This window comes from Aphis gossypii, chromosome 1, assembly GCF_020184175.1.
Source record: "Aphis gossypii isolate Hap1 chromosome 1, ASM2018417v2, whole genome shotgun sequence".
Lineage (NCBI taxonomy): Eukaryota > Metazoa > Arthropoda > Insecta > Hemiptera > Aphididae > Aphis > Aphis gossypii.
The window spans coordinates 54,538,845-54,560,860 of record NC_065530.1 but is presented as its reverse complement, the minus strand read 5'-3'; the positions used below and the strand labels follow the sequence as shown (position 1 = coordinate 54,560,860).

Sequence of the window (22,016 nt, the reverse complement as noted above, 5' to 3'; positions counted from 1 at the left end):
TTTTTCTAAAACTTTGAGACACAATTGCATTTTTATCATCATCACCTTTTGAAAATAATGATTTAAGTGTGTATTTAATGTTTTGACCACCACTTTTTTTCAATAACTTAAGCATTTCAGTGTAGATAGGACATCAGTGCTTAGCTTCTCCATTCTTTAATAATCTTCAAACCATAGCTTATTGCTCAATTTGAAAATTTTAACTATAATTAAAACTGTAATCTGCAAGTAACTTGTTATATGATTCATGAAAAATTTTTAAAATTAGTAAATTAAGTAAATTATGAATTTATAATTATTAATTATTGTAGTTTTATTTAAGTATTTAACTCTATTATAAGTTATTATAAGTTGTAGTTTAATTTATAAGTGGCTATGATACTAATCTTACGTTTAATAAGCTAACCTTTAAGTTACCTTTTTTACTGTCACTAGTCCAACACTTAATATATGAAATAATTTAATTATTAAATATAAAAATTTACTGTATGTGGTAAAATAATTAAAAATAATTTAGTAATTTCAGTATGTATTTTATGATTTTGATTAATTAATATATTACCTATTGTGTTTAGACTTTAATACAAATAAACAAAATAATTATTTTTTATGTTACACAATGTGTTTATTTTTATGTACTTATAATTTGTTACAGTTAGATGTACCTATATTATAATAGTATTTATATGATCCTCCTTTTAAGTACTGTACTTTACATTAGTTATGTACTTCTTACCTTTGTTATGAAAATAAACTATATTATCATTTGAGCAGTCTGTATCAATTATAATTTGTGTTTGTGTTTCAAAATCTGTAATTGTTATCAGAGCCGTAGCTAGGCCAGTGGCGCAAAACCAAAAATTAAATATACCATTTATTATATACTATGTTATTATTAATAATATACATTTTATTTAGAATATATGCACAAAATAGTTATTCTATTATAGCAATATATACTGTGTGTCTATATTACAGTGTATTGTGTATACCGATTGTTAGTTTAAGAACTGTTAGTAGCCGATGTGTTTTTATTTTTATTTATAATTGCTTATACCACCACCTGACCATGTAAGATGATAATTAACATAATAATTTTAAAAATCGATTATTATTATTTATTATTAGCTCAAAGATGCAATTAAAATTAGAATTCTAAATATTTTTTATTTTAAAGACTACCGTCAATGTAGAAATATTTAAGGATGAAAGATACGTGCTCTTATTTCAATAGGTAAGTATTTAGTCTTTTTTTATACATTTGTAAATATCTAGTACATAAAAAGCCACTATTACCATTTGTTGGTTTTCATCAATAAAATAATTTGAACTTAAATAATGTAAAAACGTTTTAATTTATATTTTAGTTTTTTTTGACACAATAAAAAAATAATAATAATAAAAATTATCTATATCTTATTTGCAGTTAAGTAAAAAAAATAATATTAGTCTAAATTATCTTCATACCAAGTATCTATTTTATTTTATTTATTTTAAACCTACGAACTATATTAATTAATAATCAAAGTTCACTTGAGTAATTTGGATAACTGGCTCAACAGTGATATTGATAAAATAATATCTTTGAGTCATCGATTCAAATGGTTCAATGTTCAAGCACAAAGCTATTTTTTTTATTATTATAATATCTGTTAATAAGAAAAAATATTTGGTAACCATCTAAATTAGATTTAAATAAAAATAAAAAATATTTACTTCAAAATACGTTTTTTTTCAAATGATTTATTATTTTCAGTTATATAATCATGGACTTATTTTTAATAAAATTGTATTATGTAGAACATACGTATTTATTTTTATTTGAACAATACCTAGTATAATAATTAATAACATATTTTTAAAAAATAAAGACTTAATTTCAATATAAGTTTATTACCTAGTACACATATTTAGTGAAAAAACAATTTTCTTTTTTCGGTCCATATGCAAAATATGCAATTTTTTCTTTTTGCAACATAAAATTGACATTTTCTTGAAAATGATAGTTGTATTTTTTATTTATATAATTTTCAATAATTCCGTTCTTTTGGAGTTGGCAAAAAGTGATTTTTTTCGTTAACCCTTTCTTTGGGGGTTAACGAGCCAAAAGGCGGCGTACAAAAAATGATAACTGTATGACACGGTACCAGTCGAGGAAACGGAATCAAGAACCTGTTGAGAGACTCGGTCGGCTGGCTAGATACAGATGTTACCGTATCGCAGCAACCAGTTCCACAATCGATGGATATTCACCACGGCTTGGAAAAGCGTCAGACGGGGTTTGCTACGTATGTGTTGCATCTGAAGCGATGTCGCGTATGGACCAAAAAAGGATTCAATACTTAAAATGTATGTAGCTATGATGAATTATCTGGGAAGATATTATAATATGTAAGTATATATTAATTGTCTAAAAAAATTTTAAATTACGAAAAATAAAAAATAAGTTAATGAAGATTTAAAAAAAAATAAGGGGTGAGAGTTTGACCCGCGGACACTAATCGCTTCGGATGCAACATTTACGTAGTAAAACCCGTTTAATGCTCTTTCAAGTCGTGGCAAATATCTGTCGACGTGAAGCAACCTGCTGAGGTACGCTAACATCTAGATCTATATACAACCGACCGAGTCTCCCAACAGTCTTCGATTCCGTTCCCTCGACTGATACCTTGTCATCTACATTTACCATTTCATGTACTCTTAGTTTTGGCCCGTCAACGAAAACGTCAGCAGAAGGTCCTTGTTCGATTGTAGATTTGACCGAATTCGCAGCCATTTCCGTTGACGGCACGTATTCTTCGGGTAAAGTCTCATCGTCACCGCACACTACCAACAACAAATCTTCAATTACGTCTTCGACGAACTCGTCAACGTATTCTTTTGCAGTAGCTCTTGCGGTATTAATAATATCTGTTATAAATTCATCAACTGCTCGTTTGTCGATGTCTATCATTTGTGCCATATTTCTTGACTCTGATGAAATGTTAATGAATTTAATTTCAATATTTTCTGATACCGAGAAAAACAGAAAATTGAAAATCTCTTAGACGATGATGAGTTCAGTATTAGTTATTAGTTTATTACCAGCCATCAATGACCGTTTTGGGTTATCAAATAATAAATTATATTAATAATAATTATATTGTATTATATAAATATTAATAATAATATTTTTTAAATAATAATAAGTTATATTTTAATAATCCTTCGTCATTTAATTATTTTGTTCATCACATTTTGTTTCTTTTAAGAAATAATTCATCGCCAAGTAAATAAATTATTAAAACAAAAAAAATTTACTTAAATTCAATATACTTAGCATTTATTCATGATATCATATCTTTATAGTGCTTAAACATCTAATAACTTTTTTTTACTTAGCCATTTTTATACGTAGTTCACGAAGAGTTTTTGTTGTGATATCACTAAATTTTATCATCAATGGCCAATACAAATAATAATAAAGAATTATTATCTATGGCGCCAACGACGCTAGAAACGGCTACCGTGATTTCGAATTTAATATAAATTTCCATTAAGAAGTTCGCACTTTTTCATTTATAACATAGTTTCTAAACTTACGATTTTGATGATTTTTACAAAAGCACGTTATCCACAATATTTCTGATGTTTTGGAGTTTGTTGAGAGTTAATTGATTTATTAGAAAATTAGTTATATGGTATAACATATTTGTCTGTATTTTACACAGTTTAAATGAGCAACTTCTGCTTCGATTTGCTATACACACACCTTCGTGCTGTTTTTTTTTTTTACTTGACTCGCTCCACAACCGCGGTGCTATTTTATTTTTTCAATTTTTAAATCTACTTATCAGTGTTATATATTAAAATAAAACATGTAATTATAGTTTTGGATTTAAACTTTTCTTTTTTAGATACTTAGCTCAGAAATAAATGTATTACATTATTTTAATTTTGAAGTGAATTACGTGCTTTTTGAAATATATTAGTTATCAATATTATTACTTAGTCTTCCAAAACTGTTATGTTAGATCTCAAATATATGGCCTATTACATTTCTTGGTAGCAAAAGTACCTTCTACCTCTCAAATGAGCATTTAACACGTATTATGTTTTACTCGAACAAAACAGTTTTAAAAAGGATTAACAACTAATACTTGTGTGTTATCGGTCATTGTTCATTGGTGTTAAGTTTTTCCCTTATCAATTCAATATATGACTGTATGTCTGTATGAACATTTGATATACCTAATAGTTAGTATTATTATTGTTTTCCTCTACTTCAATCACGACTAATATAATCCTGTATTAATACTTTTTAAAAATAATGCATTAGTGGTTTTTTTTTTTTTTTATTAAATACATTTGATTTTATACGTAATAGATTATAATATAGATATCATAGTGCCTATTTAGAGTGTTATTGCTTATAGGTACACCACAATACACATATTAGGTATATCAATTTGCAGCTACAATCTATATGGTATTATTCGAATATATAATATTTAGTTTCACGTAAAATAAAATTATAGTTATAAAATATAATTTTAGTCATACTTAGATCTCAAAAAAATCATCTATACATTAAGAAATTTAGATCTTCTTTCCAAGGTAGATAATCATTGTAAATAAAGTATCCAAAAATGAATGAAACGCCAATATTTCTTAACATTGAAATATACTGCAGAAATTTGAGTAATTGGACAGTGACTATTTCTATTAATTCAAAGATTAATTAATTTATGAACAATCTGTTTGTTTATTTTCTATTTAATATACAAAATATATTCCCAGTAAAACATTTAAATATATGAAAACGTACTTATATCAACTTTAAAATTTATATTTACGTTTCCTAACAGTACTTGTATAGCAAAGTTTTTTTTTATTAACACTTCAGCAAATTGAAACTAATTTTAGAAACACCGTGAGTTAGAAACATTCAAATGGATTTACAGACCTCCACATCTATAAAAATTAATATTTAACGAATTGTTACATTTTTTGTTTAATATTATTAAAATTATTAAGTATCAGCCGTACTGCTGAGAAACTAGTTTTATAATATTATATAATATATAAGATAACGAGCAGTACATTATTATATTTCAAGAATAGTTAAAATAAACGATACACGAACAAAAATACGTTTTTTTTTATTTTTTTAACAAATAAGTATAACAATTGATTAAAATTGTTTTCATTTCTTTCTCCACTACAGCCATTAAGTTCATTCAGTTATAAGAATCACTTGTACTGATATAAAAATAAGTGGTGTCCACTGTACATTTATAAAATGATAGATTAATGTACCTATAAGAATTAACTAGAACATCTTACTTAAATATTGCCCGCGTACTATCAATTATCACATTCATATAACTATAATGCCTATTTAATTTTTAATTCTTTAAAAGTTCATTTTAGTTATAATTTTTTTTTAATTATTATTTTATATTTTTTTCTTTCATTTTACAAAAAAAATTTAAAAATAAATTGGTGAATTGTATTTTTATATAAAAGTTTAAAAGGCAATGTAGGTACTTATGTTTGTAGTTTATTGACTCAAAAGTTATGAATGTTTCAGAAATTGTTTTATAAAGAAAGTTTAAAGAGTTATTTGAATCACATATCAATAAAATTAGTTCACAACTTGAGGCACATCGATGTCGATTTGCCCGTGAACTGAGGTACACTAAAACCAAGATACATCAATATAGCAACGCGTTCTATGTTTGTTCATTTTTCTCCAGAAGCAAGTCAAATTATACACCAATAGTGAAAATAAATAATTAATAAAATACTGTTTTAAATTATTTTATTCAAAATAACCCTTAACAACAGCAGCCGTAGGAACTGTTTTTACATAATACTATACTCATTTGTATACAATATATAGATTACTTAAAAATCGAAAAATGGTTAACGATTGCGACAGTAATGAGTATGTAAATGGTTAAGAGATATTTTGTTACGTAGATTGGCGGCAATAATTAAACTGATGGCGGCGGAGGAAGAAGTATATTTAACTTTATTTACCAACTTGTAGTTTAAAAGTATTACGATAAAAGATAGTATAAAGTACTTAGGTGGCCACATAATTAATTAAGTGCAATAAACAATATGAATATACTTGTTTTTAAATCAGTGTTCGTTGAGTGATAATCGGATAAACTGATTCAATTAAATATTTTAGTTAATATCTAGTGATCTTTTTTAGAAAATTTTATATTTTTTTTCAAATTTTCTGTATTTTTAATATTTAGAAATAATTAATTTGAATGTACTAATTGCAACAAGATATACGGACGAGAAGTAAAATCACTTTATTATTTTTAAAAATCATAAATTTAAAGAAAATATTAAAATCAATTGTAATACATTTCGATGAATTTAAAAGACATATATTTATAAACAAATGCAATTGAATTTAAAAAATTAAATCAACATTGTCTAAAATTTAGCTAGAAAAGTACATTGATATGTATCATATATTGTGAGTAATATTAAAAATAAATTTAAAAAAAATTTTAAAATAATATCACCACACTTGCAACTTGTAAAATACTCAGATTTATGAATATTCTGTAACTACCTAAAGATTAATTTTTCCATAGATATATTTATATTTATTTTAAATTATAAATTTATAAAGGAATAATAGAGTGTGTTAAATATAGAAGTGATAAAAAACTGTTAAGCATTTTAAGTAGCTACTTAAATATTAGATTATTTTAGTATGTTTATATTGAATTTATTTAATGAATTGCAAAAAAATTCTCTATATTCTTTAGCAAATTAAATTAAATCGATTTAATACATTCTTTGTTGTTAGTTGACTTTAATTATACAATCATCTTTTCAGGAATTGTTATTTTTTTAATTTGTAGAAAACAAAACTATATCTTCCAATAATATGGATGAAAATATTAAAAATTATAAATATGGCATAAAATCAACTTTAGCTCAAGTAAGTAATTTAAAATCAATAAATTAATTAATTAATTCAAATCGTGTACCAATGATAAGTTATCTGAAAAGAGTTATAGTAATTTATATATCATGTGATAATTAAAGAGCAATAATTTATAAAATGAACAAATTTATACGTTTGTAAACAGTGTATGGCAATATCAGGAGTATGGTTTTTGCAAATCGAACTCGGTGCAATAGTCATGGTACCAACTATAGTTATTGGAGCCTTAGAAAATAATGCATCCAAAGACGTAAACGAATTTTTGACTATGACAAGCGAAGAAGCGTCATGGTTCGGTGAGTACAATATGAAGATTAATAATCAGTTTAACAACAAAGCTCTAAAGTATAAACTTTATACTTAGTTTTAAGTAAAACACATGGTGATAAATTAAAAAAATAATGCTTTAAAGTTTAAACTCATTCAAAACACTTAAAATACACGAAGATACCAAATTTATAAATACAACATATTAAACATAAATAAAAAAATCTATAATATAATTAAATAAATAAATAATTAAACTATAATTTTCTATATATTATTAAATATTTTTTTTTTAACTGAGCTTCATATTCATTGAATTTGAAAAATATTTATTCAACAAATAAAAATGTTAAGTCACTAAATAAGTAACATGATATAGTAACATGATCAAAATGTTAGTCCCCTAAAGCTTACATAATCCAGTTAGTAATATTACAACAGTATTTTGAATACGATTTTAATATATATATATTTATATATATATTTTATTATATATATATTTTTATCAAAATAAATATTTAGAAAAAAACATTCATTCAATTACTTTATTATCTGCTTTAAAATACATTTAAAATTTGACAAATATACTTCTGACTATAGTAGGTAGTTCTATATTATGTATTATTTTAAATTGTCGTGTCATAAAATATATTTTATCAATATTTCAGCTAGTCTACTATATTTGTTCACGCCTCTGGGAAATCTTTTATCCACATTATTACTGGACCGTCTCGGTCACAAGAAATGTATGATACTCACAAATATACCGTGCCTAGTAGCTCATATAATGTTGTATTTCGCTGAAAACATAGACATTCTGTACGCCAGCTCAATCCTAATGGCGTTGGGTATGGGATTTTCAAACGCACCGAGTCTTGCATACGCCGGTGAAGTATGCGAGCCGAAACTAAGAGGCGCTTTGACTTCAGCACTGAACATATTTTATTATGGCGGATCCATAACATTGACCACGTTATACAGCTATAATATGCAATGGAGATTGACGGTGCTAATAACTACGGTTTTTCCAATTTTGACCATTATTATATTAATAGCGGTAATTAGATTCGCAATTGGTAATGCTAACCACATAAAAAAATAACCAAGAATTATATGTTTTAGACTCCAGATTCTCCGATATGGTTATTGGCCAGAGGAAAACATTCAAAAGCACATCGAAACCTCAGCAGATTGAGAGGAAAAGTTTCGTATGAGAAATGTGAAAACGAATTTCAAGAAATGGTTAGATACAACGTTCCCTCTAACAATGACGAACAACGTAATATTATTAATTAATTGTAGTTAGAAGAATTATTTTGCTCTATTTGATCAAACAGTAAGTTTAACGAGTAGTGGATATTTTATAGATCACAAAGAAAATACAAATATTTGGAAGCAACTTTTGGAGCCTGAAGTACTAAGGCCTTTACGTTTAATGACGATATATTTTTTCTACATGAACTTATTATCTGGATTACCATTATTACCATATTTAGTGGCAATATTAAATACATTTGCTGCACCTGTTAACGTCGAATGGACAATAGTATGTTATTTACAAACTATTTTATAGTGCTTTAGTTATTTTATTCTAATTTTCCTCGAAAAAATTATTTAAATATAATATTTATTAATTTTTATACAATTTTGATTGTATTTTCAGTCATTTTCGATGTTCCTTTCTGTAATAGGAAGTTTAATGGCAGTTTTTCTGATACGTAAATTAGGCAAACGAGTTCTTACGCTAGTTACGTTATCGGTTTGCTCTATTTGCTATATACTTATTGGATTCATTGGTGTTTATTGGAAAAACACCGAATCATGGACATCATGGACAGTACTAATACTCTTTCTAACTACTATCTTAGTTTCATCAATTGGAATAACGCCCGTTTCGTGGACTCTAGTCACCGAAATATTTCCCGCAAAGTGAGTTAAAATGGTATCAAAAAAATTAATTAATAGTACATGGTGTTTTTTCTACTTCACGGAAAAACATTGAAACATGTTATAAGCACAATTTATTGAAATTTTAAGTTTTTTTATTTGTAAAAGTCCACAATTTTAAATATTTAATCAGAATTTTCCTTACATTTAAGGAGATATAATTTTTAAGTTGACTTAAAGTAAAACATTGAATTATTTTTTTATTTTAAATATTAATTTTTTATTAAACATCAATCTTGAATTTATTCATTTTATTTTGATTTCAGGTGTAGAAACATTTTATGCAGTATTGGTACGGGTGTTTGTTTTGTTATTACCTTTTTTATGACAAAATATTATCCAGAATTTTCAATTCTAGTGGGATTTTTTAATGTATTTACTATTCTTGGTATTTTTGGTTTATTTGGTTGTATATATTTTTATTTTTATCTACCAGAAACAGAAAACAAAACTTTACAAGAAATTACAGAGTTTTTCAAATAGAATCACACACTCAATCAAAATATTTTTTCTCAGTGTATAATTGTAATGATATATATATAATTATATATCATTATTTAAATTTTAATAAACTATCCATACAGCTACAAACACAGAATACCAGAATATACATTATCATGAATTTAATTACTTTTAAGATTAAAGAAATAAGTAGAATATTATTTGCATGACTGTACAAAAATTAATCAACAATAAAATTACAAATAATTAAATTACTCTTAGATTTAAAATTTATCACATTCTTTGCAATAATACAAAAATAAATTATCTAGTAAATTACTAATGATCACACACAAAGGAGCAAACGCCACAGTCTCCAAATTCAATCACAAACGTGGCATATCATGCCTATAAAAGGACAAACAACAATCAATTCCATGCTCAGTCTTTTACCTAACATTGTATCAAATTTGTGTCAAAATGTTATAAGTTATAATAATTTTAATTCACTTTAACATTATATTTCTCGACTTGTTGAATATAATATTCTTACATACCTTTTTTCACCCTGGTCATCCAGCATCCACTACATCAAGTCACATCAAATACAATTTCACATTTCGAATCATTCGAAAGGTAAGTGATAATTCATACAACTGATATTTTCCGTACTTTAATTTATTCAAAATGAAAAATTATTTTACACAACCCCGTAGTTTATCTTACGAAGTGAGGAGTTAAAGATAAATATTAAAAAGTATATAACATTTAAAATACCATCTCATAATAATAATTATATACCTTATTCTTAACTCATTACATAACCTTAATGAGGTGTATTTACTAAGGTTTTGCAAATCTATAACTATTTTTTCATAGCGAATATTTATATTTTGAATTATGAAGGATTGAAGTATAAAAGCTAACTATTCTTTAAATAATAGCATATTTAAGCTTTTTAGTTTAAGCACATTTAAGTCTTTTCTAACCTTTATTTGTTTTATTATATTATATTGAGATAAATGATGATAGAATTGTTGATTGGTGATAAACATTTTATTTTTTAACTGAAAAAAAATATCCATAATTATGTAATAAATTAGCATTGAAATAAAAATGGTCAATCATATACATAACAATGAATTATAATGGATTACAGACGAAATAATGTATACTATATTATGTACAGAAGCATAAAATGAGATTGAGATAGAAATATTTTTCGACTAGTACTTAATGTTGTTCCACAGACGTTCATTAACATCAACCGCCACTTAGCGACACAAACACCGTGACTAAGACAACTCTTCCATCATATCTAATTATAGTAGTGAAGGAAGATTCATATTTTCATTTAATTGTATTTAAAATACATGTTTATTTTTAAATTTGTTTATTGTAAAATGTATTTACAAATTGTATGTATTAAAAATAAAAGTTAAAAAAAAATTAAATAAATTTGACATATTTTGTTCTTAAAAAATTTAAAACGATATTTGATATAAAAAATAATATGTTATATAGTGTATACAATAATTAACTTGATAATATTAGAAAGTGAAAAAAATAAATTAAAACGATTAAAATAAGTATAAATTATTAAATAATCCATCTACCACGTGTTTTCCCAATAATTTGTGAATTGTAAAAAACATAAAATCGATCGATAAGGAATACGCCGAATACGATCAGTTGATGTCAATCGTCTGTTGGTATGTGTGTTACCATCCTGTGTCAATATAATCAATATAGTTAGTGTAATATTCAAGACATCTAGACTAAGTATATAGTTTTTTTTTTTTTTTTAATTCAATTAAAAATACCTAATTTAATAATAAATGAATTTGTTAATTTTTGGTTTTCAATAAAAAATAAAATATTTTTAAAAACATATTTTTTTAGCGTTTTTGGCATTTAGCAGGTATGATAATTTTTAACGATATAAATGTAATCATATTTTTAGGTTTTTTAGAGCACGAAAACGCGTTTATTTCAGTAGTAACTCAAGATTTAGTTTATCCCGACATTTGGTATTGAACCTTGCATAATAAAACATTATAATAAATAATCATTTATTTTATTCATTTACTGTAATTGCTAAATGTGGTCATCAAGAATACATCTTTTGGGCAAGTTTGCACATGGTGTACTTTCTTATTACAAACCAACATATGCCACCGGTTAGACCTGTGCCATGACTAACACAAGCATGATTTGCCATTAACCAATATTTATGCTGTATAATAATTAATACTTATAGTACTTAATCACGCGATAGCTGATAAAAAATAGTAAAAATTTTAAACACTTTATGTTTGTAAATGATTACGTGATATCAGAGCAAGTTAAATTATATTCACACAAACTAATTCGATTGAACATGTTATAATTAACATTTAGTATCTAAGTATTTAAAACTATATAACTTACAATTAAAAATTCCATTTTTTAATATTTAACACGAATTCTTAAATATAAATCAACAATAAACTTTTAACCACAGAATATGTCGTAATGTTAGTTGACGAAATATATGTTTATATAGTATTTTAAAATACACCTTATATACCTCATGGTTTATAAACCATAGAATAATCTACATCAAAATACTGAACATAATAATAAATATCCTAAATAAAATTAGGTATCTAAAATATTAAAAAAAAAAAAAAACAATGAAGTGGTTTTTACCACCAAAATAAATTATGGTTTATATGTTTTGTAAGAAAATATTGTTGTAAGACTTACAGACCATCAGTAAAATTATTTTCCCATAATATTTGGTTTGAAAAATAATATAATTACCATGAAATTAACCAAGAGTAAATTGAGTATATTAAACAGATAAATATTACGTGCTAAAATTGCATGGTTTTTGGTTTTTTTTTTTATTTGTTTCTTGCTTACCATTGAATTATAAAAAATAAAATATGAAAAAAAAAAGTTTATTTAAATGTATTAAAAATATATTTTGTATTTATTTGTTAGAAAACAAATAATATATTTCATATGAGTAATATTTAACATTATACATTAATTTTTTTGAATTGGTTTGATTTTTTTTTCTACACTTGATGCTAATTCTTTTATAATCGATTCATAACTCATAACTTTTGACAAACTACATGTGGTACTGCATTCATCCGTGTTAGTTGGTTTCTTAATTCTGAGACCACATTTGATGAAATTAATTTTCGAAAAGATTAACACAAAAGATTGACAATGCTATCTTTAAAGTGTAATGACTAATGAGAAATGAGTTTCTGGAATAACAATTCATACTTAAAAGTATACTAAAAGATATTACATTTTAATAAATTTCAAATTTAATCGATACAAAACATTCATTTTTTATGTGAACTTGATAACTAATTTTTCTTAAAATACTTTAAAACAAACTGTTTGCTTTACTGGATATTATTCTTAATTATAGAGAGCTTAAGAATAACCCCACGTCCAAAATTATGGAAGGAATTAATAAATATAAATATGGATTTAAATCAACAATAGCTCAAGTAATTATTTTTAATTTATTCAAATCACATTCCTAAGGTTGTTTTTTGAAGAAAATAGTAAATAAATATCATGTAATTAATTAAGTATATAAGTATGAAAATATATATAATTTAATAATTTAAACGACAAACCATTTATGATTATATAATAGTGTTGGGCAATATCAAGCATATGGTTATTACAATTTCAATTCGGCATACATGTTGCAATATTTAGTATAGTTATAGGTACCTTGGAAAATAACAGGCCAGACGAAAATGAATTTTTAACCATAACAAGAGAAGAAACATCTAGGATTGGTAATTATATCAAAACTCTATTGAATATAAATGCACAAATTGTGTTTTTAGTTATTAACCAAATAATAAGTACGTATAAGTATTTTTAAATTATTAAAAAATAAATAACATTTCAGATAGTTTATCACATTTGTTCACACTACTGGGACATGTCTTGTCCTCACTTTTACTGGACCGTCTTGGTCACAAAAAATGTATGATACTGACAAATATACTGTTCCTAATAGCACAGATTATGTTGTATTTTGCTAAAAACGTAGAAATGCTATACGCCAGTATGAGCCTAATGGCGTTTGGACTGGGATATTCAAAAGCCCCGAGTCTTGCATATGCCGGTGAAGTATGCGATCCGAAACTAAGAGGCGTCTTGATTTCATCATTGGATATATTTTATTATGTCGGATCCATAATATTGTTTACTTTATACAGCTATAATGAGCAATGGAGATTGACGGTGCTAATAACTACGGTTTTTCCAATTTTGACCATTATTATATTAATAGCGGTAATTAGATTCGCAATTGGTAATGCTAACCACATAAAAAAATAACCAAGAATTATATGTTTTAGATTCCAGATTCTCCGATGTGGTTATTGGCCAGAGGAAAACGTTCAAAAGCACATCGAAACCTCAGCAGATTGAGAGGAAATGTTTCGTATGAGAAATGTGAAAACGAATTTCAAGAAATGGTTAGATACAACGTTCCCTCTAACAATGACGAACAACGTAATATTATTAATTCATTGTAGTTAGAAGAATTATTTTGCTCTATTTCATCAAACAGTAAGTTTAACGAGTCGTGGCATTTTTATAGATCACAAAGAAAATACAAATATTTGGAAGCAACTTTTGGAGCCTGAAGTACTAAGGCCTTTACGTTTAATGACGATATATTTTTTCTGCATAAACTTATTATGTGGATTACCGTTATTCCCTTATTTAGTAGTTATATTAGATACATTTCCTGGACCTGTTAACGTCGAATGGCCAATAGTATGTTATTTACAAACTATTTTATGGTGCTTTAGTTATTTTATTCTAATTTTCCTCGAAAAAATTATTTAAATATAATATTTATTAATTTTTATACACTTTTGATTGTATTTTCAGGCATACGTGATAATCCCTTCTATAACAGGAAGTATAATGGCAGTTTTTCTGATACGTAAATTAGGCAAACGAGTTCTTACGCTATTTACGTCATCGGTTTGCTCTATTTGCTATATACTTATTGGACTCATTGGTGTTTATTTTAAAAACTCCAAATCATGGGCATCATGGACAGTACTAATACTCTTTTTAACTACTACCTTAGTTACATCAATTGGAATGATTCCCGTTTCGTGGACTCTAGTCACCGAAATATTTCCCGCAAAGTGAGTTAAAATGGTATCAAAAAAATTAATTAATAGTACATTGTGTTTTTTCTACTGCACGGAAAAATATTGAAACATGTTATATGTACATATTTTTATGATTATTAACTATGATATTTTCATACAAACACACATGATTACAAGAGTAAAAAATTAAATGAAAGAAAAAATGATTCAAAATTATTATCACAAACCTATAATTAAATATTTTTAATATTCCGATTGAAAAATAATTTAAAACTAACTTAATAATATTTAGACAAAGATTGTTATTTTTATTTTAAATAGGTAAAACATTCATTTTGATTTTTAAAATGCACATTTTTAGATTAACTTAGAATTTTCAATTAAATATTGTGCACTAATATTAAACTTTCATAGAAAATTATTGAAATATGTAGAATAATGCTTCAATAAGTGCTTTTACTAACTCCTTATTTTTTATTTTTTATTTATGATTAATTTATTGAAAATTTAAGTTTTTTTCTTGTAAAAGTGCACACTTTTAAATATTTAATCATAGTTTTCGTTACATTTAAGTAGATATAATTTTTAAGTTGACTAAAGTAAAACATTGAATTATTTTTTCATTTTAAATATTAAATTTTTATTATACATCAATTATTAATTCATTCATTTTTTTTTTTTTGATTTCAGGTGTAGAAACACTTTATGCTGTATCTGTTTGGGTGTTCACTTTATTATTAACTTTTTTATGACAACATATTACCCAGAATTTGAATTTCTAGTGGGATTTTTTAATGTATTTACTATTCTTGGTATTTTTGGTTTATTTGGTTGTATATATTTTTATTTTTGTCTACCAGAAACAGAAAAAAAAACTTTACAAGAAATTACAGAGTTTTTCAAATAGAATCACACACTCAATCAAAATATTTTTTCTCAGTGTATAATTGTCATGATATATATATAATTATATATCATTATTTAATTTTAATAAACTATCCATACAGCTGCACAAACATAAATTAGAAAATCATATATCTTTCTTCATTAATATGCACAGTAGATTTAATAAAATAAATGATAAATTAACTGTACAACTATACAAACACAGAATATCAGAATATACATTATCATGAATTTAATTACTTTTAAGATTAAAGAAATAAGTAGAATATTATTTGCATGACTGTACAAAAATTAATCAACAATAAAATTACAAATAATTAAATTACTCTTAGATTTAAAATTTATCACATTCTTTGCAATAATACAAGAATAAATTATCTAGTAAATTACTAATAACCTTAATGAGGTTTGTTTACTAAGGTTTTGCAAATCTATAACTATTTTTTCATAGCGAATATTTATATTTTGAATTATGAAAAATTGAAGTATAAAAGCTAATTATTCTTTAAAGTATAGCATATTTAAGCTTTTTAGTTTAAGCATATTTAAGTCCTAGACTTAAATTAGACTTCAATAAGTGCTTTTACTAACTCCTTATTTTTTATTTTTTATTTATGATTAATTTATTGAAAATTTAAGTTTTTTTCTTGTAAAAGTGCACACTTTTAAATATTTAATCATAGTTTTCGTTACATTTAAGTAGATATAATTTTTAAGTTGACTAAAGTAAAACATTGAATTATTTTTTCATTTTAAATATTAATTTTATTATACATCAATTATTAATTCATTCTTTTTTTTTTTTTTGTTTCTTGCTTACCATTGAATTATAAAAAATAAAATATGAAAAAAAAAAGTTTATTTAAATGTATTAAAAATATATTTTGTATTTATTTGTTAGAAAACAAATAATATATTTCATATGAGTAATATTTAACATTATACATTAATTTTTTTGAATTGGTTTGATTTTTTTTTCTACACTTGATGCTAATTCTTTTATAATCGATTCATAACTCATAACTTTTGACAAACTACATGTGGTACTGCATTCATCCGTGTTAGTTGGTTTCTTAATTCTGAGACCACATTTGATGAAATTAATTTTCGAAAAGATTAACACAAAAGATTGACAATGCTATCTTTAAAGTGTAATGACTAATGAGAAATGAGTTTCTGGAATAACAATTCATACTTAAAAGTATACTAAAAGATATTACATTTTAATAAATTTCAAATTTAATCGATACAAAACATTCATTTTTTATGTGAACTTGATAACTAATTTTTCTTAAAATACTTTAAAACAAACTGTTTGCTTTACTGGATATTATTCTTAATTATAGAGAGCTTAAGAATAACCCCACGTCCAAAATTATGGAAGGAATTAATAAATATAAATATGGATTTAAATCAACAATAGCTCAAGTAATTATTTTTAATTTATTCAAATCACATTCCTAAGGTTGTTTTTTGAAGAAAATAGTAAATAAATATCATGTAATTAATTAAGTATATAAGTATGAAAATATATATAATTTAATAATTTAAACGACAAACCATTTATGATTATATAATAGTGTTGGGCAATATCAAGCATATGGTTATTACAATTTCAATTCGGCATACATGTTGCAATATTTAGTATAGTTATAGGTACCTTGGAAAATAACAGGCCAGACGAAAATGAATTTTTAACCATAACAAGAGAAGAAACATCTAGGATTGGTAATTATATCAAAACTCTATTGAATATAAATGCACAAATTGTGTTTTTAGTTATTAACCAAATAATAAGTACGTATAAGTATTTTTAAATTATTAAAAAATAAATAACATTTCAGATAGTTTATCACATTTGTTCACACTACTGGGACATGTCTTGTCCTCACTTTTACTGGACCGTCTTGGTCACAAAAAATGTATGATACTGACAAATATACTGTTCCTAATAGCACAGATTATGTTGTATTTTGCTAAAAACGTAGAAATGCTATACGCCAGTATGAGCCTAATGGCGTTTGGACTGGGATATTCAAAAGCCCCGAGTCTTGCATATGCCGGTGAAGTATGCGATCCGAAACTAAGAGGCGTCTTGATTTCATCATTGGATATATTTTATTATGTCGGATCCATAATATTGTTTACTTTATACAGCTATAATGAGCAATGGAGATTGACGGTGCTAATAACTACGGTTTTTCCAATTTTGACCATTATTATATTAATAGCGGTAATTAGATTCGCAATTGGTAATGCTAACCACATAAAAAAATAACCAAGAATTATATGTTTTAGATTCCAGATTCTCCGATGTGGTTATTGGCCAGAGGAAAACGTTCAAAAGCACATCGAAACCTCAGCAGATTGAGAGGAAATGTTTCGTATGAGAAATGTGAAAACGAATTTCAAGAAATGGTTAGATACAACGTTCCCTCTAACAATGACGAACAACGTAATATTATTAATTCATTGTAGTTAGAAGAATTATTTTGCTCTATTTCATCAAACAGTAAGTTTAACGAGTCGTGGCATTTTTATAGATCACAAAGAAAATACAAATATTTGGAAGCAACTTTTGGAGCCTGAAGTACTAAGGCCTTTACGTTTAATGACGATATATTTTTTCTGCATAAACTTATTATGTGGATTACCGTTATTCCCTTATTTAGTAGTTATATTAGATACATTTCCTGGACCTGTTAACGTCGAATGGCCAATAGTATGTTATTTACAAACTATTTTATGGTGCTTTAGTTATTTTATTCTAATTTTCCTCGAAAAAATTATTTAAATATAATATTTATTAATTTTTATACACTTTTGATTGTATTTTCAGGCATACGTGATAATCCCTTCTATAACAGGAAGTATAATGGCAGTTTTTCTGATACGTAAATTAGGCAAACGAGTTCTTACGCTATTTACGTCATCGGTTTGCTCTATTTGCTATATACTTATTGGACTCATTGGTGTTTATTTTAAAAACTCCAAATCATGGGCATCATGGACAGTACTAATACTCTTTTTAACTACTACCTTAGTTACATCAATTGGAATGATTCCCGTTTCGTGGACTCTAGTCACCGAAATATTTCCCGCAAAGTGAGTTAAAATGGTATCAAAAAAATTAATTAATAGTACATTGTGTTTTTTCTACTGCACGGAAAAATATTGAAACATGTTATATGTACATATTTTTATGATTATTAACTATGATATTTTCATACAAACACACATGATTACAAGAGTAAAAAATTAAATGAAAGAAAAAATGATTCAAAATTATTATCACAAACCTATAATTAAATATTTTTAATATTCCGATTGAAAAATAATTTAAAACTAACTTAATAATATTTAGACAAAGATTGTTATTTTTATTTTAAATAGGTAAAACATTCATTTTGATTTTTAAAATGCACATTTTTAGATTAACTTAGAATTTTCAATTAAATATTGTGCACTAATATTAAACTTTCATAGAAAATTATTGAAATATGTAGAATAATGCTTCAATAAGTGCTTTTACTAACTCCTTATTTTTTATTTTTTATTTATGATTAATTTATTGAAAATTTAAGTTTTTTTCTTGTAAAAGTGCACACTTTTAAATATTTAATCATAGTTTTCGTTACATTTAAGTAGATATAATTTTTAAGTTGACTAAAGTAAAACATTGAATTATTTTTTCATTTTAAATATTAAATTTTTATTATACATCAATTATTAATTCATTCATTTTTTTTTTTTTGATTTCAGGTGTAGAAACACTTTATGCTGTATCTGTTTGGGTGTTCACTTTATTATTAACTTTTTTATGACAACATATTACCCAGAATTTGAATTTCTAGTGGGATTTTTTAATGTATTTACTATTCTTGGTATTTTTGGTTTATTTGGTTGTATATATTTTTATTTTTGTCTACCAGAAACAGAAAAAAAAACTTTACAAGAAATTACAGAGTTTTTCAAATAGAATCACACACTCAATCAAAATATTTTTTCTCAGTGTATAATTGTCATGATATATATATAATTATATATCATTATTTAAATTTTAATAAACTATCCATACAGCTGCACAAACATAAATTAGAAAATCATATATCTTTCTTCATTAATATGCACAGTAGATTTAATAAAATAAATGATAAATAACTGTACAACTATACAAACACAGAATATCAGAATATACATTATCATGAATTTAATTACTTTTAAGATTAAAGAAATAAGTAGAATATTATTTGCATGACTGTACAAAAATTAATCAACAATAAAATTACAAATAATTAAATTACTCTTAGATTTAAAATTTATCACATTCTTTGCAATAATACAAGAATAAATTATCTAGTAAATTACTAATAACCTTAATGAGGTTTGTTTACTAAGGTTTTGCAAATCTATAACTATTTTTTCATAGCGAATATTTATATTTTGAATTATGAAAAATTGAAGTATAAAAGCTAATTATTCTTTAAAGTATAGCATATTTAAGCTTTTTAGTTTAAGCATATTTAAGTCCTAGACTTAAATTAGACTTCAATAAGTGCTTTTACTAACTCCTTATTTTTTATTTTTTATTTATGATTAATTTATTGAAAATTTAAGTTTTTTTCTTGTAAAAGTGCACACTTTTAAATATTTAATCATAGTTTTCGTTACATTTAAGTAGATATAATTTTTAAGTTGACTAAAGTAAAACATTGAATTATTTTTTCATTTTAAATATTAAATTTTTATTATACATCAATTATTAATTCATTCATTTTTTTTTTTTTGATTTCAGGTGTAGAAACACTTTATGCTGTATCTGTTTGGGTGTTCACTTTATTATTAACTTTTTTATGACAACATATTACCCAGAATTTGAATTTCTAGTGGGATTTTTTAATGTATTTACTATTCTTGGTATTTTTGGTTTATTTGTTTGTATATATTTTTATTTTTGTCTACCAGAAACAGAAAACAAAACTTTACAAGAAGTTACAGTGTTTTTCAAAAATAATCAAACACCCAATCAAAATATTTTTTCTCAGTTTATAATCCTAATAAGATTTGTTTACCAAGATTATGTAAATCTATAACTTTTTTTACATAGCGAATATTTATATTTTGAATTATGAAGGATTGAAGTATAAAAGCTAATTATTCTTTAAATTATAACATATTTAAGCTTTTTAGTTTAAGCACATTTAAGTCTTTTCTAACCTTTATTTGTTTTATTATATTTATATTGAGATAAGTGATGATTGAATTGTTGATCGGTGATAAACATTTTATTTTTAACTCAATGAAAAAATAATATCCATAATAATGTAATAAATTAGCATTGAAATAAAAATGGTCAATCATATACATAACAATGAATTATAATGGATTACAGACGAAATAATGTATACTATAATAATATGTATAGAAGCATAAAATGAGATTGAGATAGAAATATTTTTCGACTAGTACTTGTTGTTGTTCCACCGACGTTCATTAAAATCAACCGACACTTAGGAGCACAAACACCGTGACTAAGAAGACTCTTCCACCGTATCTAATTATAGTAGTGAGGTAAGATTAGAGACCGATTTGAGAAGTTGGAGAAAAAATAAAATTTGAATTGAATTCGTGTTTATGAAAATTTAAGTTTTTTTTATTCCTAAATGTGTACATTAGAATCCAAATTACTTAGTATTTAAATCGATTTTTATTTTACTAGCACGTATTGGTTAATAAATTTTACAATGTATAATGTATTCCAAAATGATAATTCTCTTATCCTGTTTCTTTTATCTAAGGTCAATGACACAATGGAGAATAAATACCAATAACGTACAATTACAATGATTAAAAACAAAGTTTTAAACATAAAACATATTATCGGAATAAATATAAGTAGTAAAATTAACTATGGATGTCGGGTAAACAAATTAAATAAAATGTTAACAAAAAATGAAAACATAATTTTATTATAGTATTAATTATCATAACAAAAGATTCAGGAATGATTTACATCACTTGCGTGTATAAGAGTTATCTTAATATTATTTATATAAGTAGTATAATCATTTAAAAAAAATTTAATTTCATATTTCATTGTGAAAAAAATTTATTTTTCACTTTTTTCAGCAACTAAACTAATAAATAATAATAATAAACATAAAACTCTAATATCAATTAATAATTATTTGAAGTATACTAAGCGTTATATTTTATAATTTCCAAAAGTTATACAAGAAATGGGGAGAGTGAACTAGTGATACTAATACTGTCATAAAGGCAATTAAACACAATATTGAACACAGTCCTTATAATTTTATCCTTTGGGAACCATT

The 22,016-nt window shown here is 24.7% G+C and overlaps 2 protein-coding genes across 12 annotated transcripts; both read left to right on the top strand.

The window, feature by feature from the left end:
• Window positions 1-6,117: 6,117 nt before the first annotated feature.
• On the top strand, window positions 6,118-20,789 carry LOC114125209 (proton myo-inositol cotransporter-like). Of its 11 annotated transcripts, none has more exons than XM_050198334.1 (9): window positions 6,119-6,300; window positions 6,851-6,955; window positions 7,107-7,257; window positions 7,897-8,285; window positions 8,351-8,507; window positions 14,247-14,425; window positions 14,543-14,808; window positions 20,477-20,582; window positions 20,647-20,764. In XM_050198334.1, exons 2-9 carry the CDS (start codon window positions 6,902-6,904, stop codon window positions 20,731-20,733), a joined length of 1,389 nt encoding a protein of 462 aa, XP_050054291.1. In that variant the 5' UTR covers window positions 6,119-6,300; window positions 6,851-6,901; the 3' UTR covers window positions 20,734-20,764. The 11 variants fall into 11 exon arrangements, with proteins under 11 accessions (XP_050054284.1, XP_050054291.1, XP_050054290.1 ...); XM_050198333.1 differs by lacking the exon at window positions 20,477-20,582 and adding an exon at window positions 15,466-15,571 and having other exon boundaries at window positions 20,647-20,761; XM_050198331.1 differs by lacking the exons at window positions 14,247-14,425; window positions 14,543-14,808 and adding exons at window positions 8,596-8,774; window positions 8,892-9,157 and having other exon boundaries at window positions 6,125-6,300; window positions 20,647-20,748.
• Window positions 17,044-19,677, top strand: LOC126549380 (facilitated trehalose transporter Tret1-like). Its single transcript, XM_050198351.1, has 7 exons — window positions 17,044-17,109; window positions 17,262-17,409; window positions 17,526-17,914; window positions 17,980-18,136; window positions 18,225-18,403; window positions 18,521-18,786; window positions 19,444-19,677. The coding sequence occupies exons 1-7, from the start codon at window positions 17,059-17,061 to the stop codon at window positions 19,658-19,660; spliced, it is 1,407 nt and encodes a 468-aa protein (XP_050054308.1). The 5' UTR covers window positions 17,044-17,058; the 3' UTR covers window positions 19,661-19,677.
• Window positions 20,790-22,016: the final 1,227 nt, after the last annotated feature.

Bases quoted from the DNA above. Each gene is read 5' to 3' on its own strand.
- LOC114125209 (XM_050198327.1), top strand. From the start codon at position 6,902: ATGGATGAAAATATTAAAAATTATAAATATGGCATAAAATCAACTTTA. The intron at 14,426-14,542 runs GTATGTTATTTA...TTGTATTTTCAG, and splicing joins TTAACGTCGAATGGCCAATA to GCATACGTGATAATCCCTTC. The intron at 14,809-20,476 runs GTGAGTTAAAAT...TTTTGATTTCAG, and splicing joins ACCGAAATATTTCCCGCAAA to GTGTAGAAACACTTTATGCT.
- LOC126549380 (XM_050198351.1), top strand. From the start codon at position 17,059: ATGGAAGGAATTAATAAATATAAATATGGATTTAAATCAACAATAGCT. The intron at 17,410-17,525 runs GTAATTATATCA...ATAACATTTCAG, and splicing joins AGAAGAAACATCTAGGATTG to ATAGTTTATCACATTTGTTC. The intron at 18,137-18,224 runs GTAATATTATTA...GCATTTTTATAG, and splicing joins CTCTAACAATGACGAACAAC to ATCACAAAGAAAATACAAAT.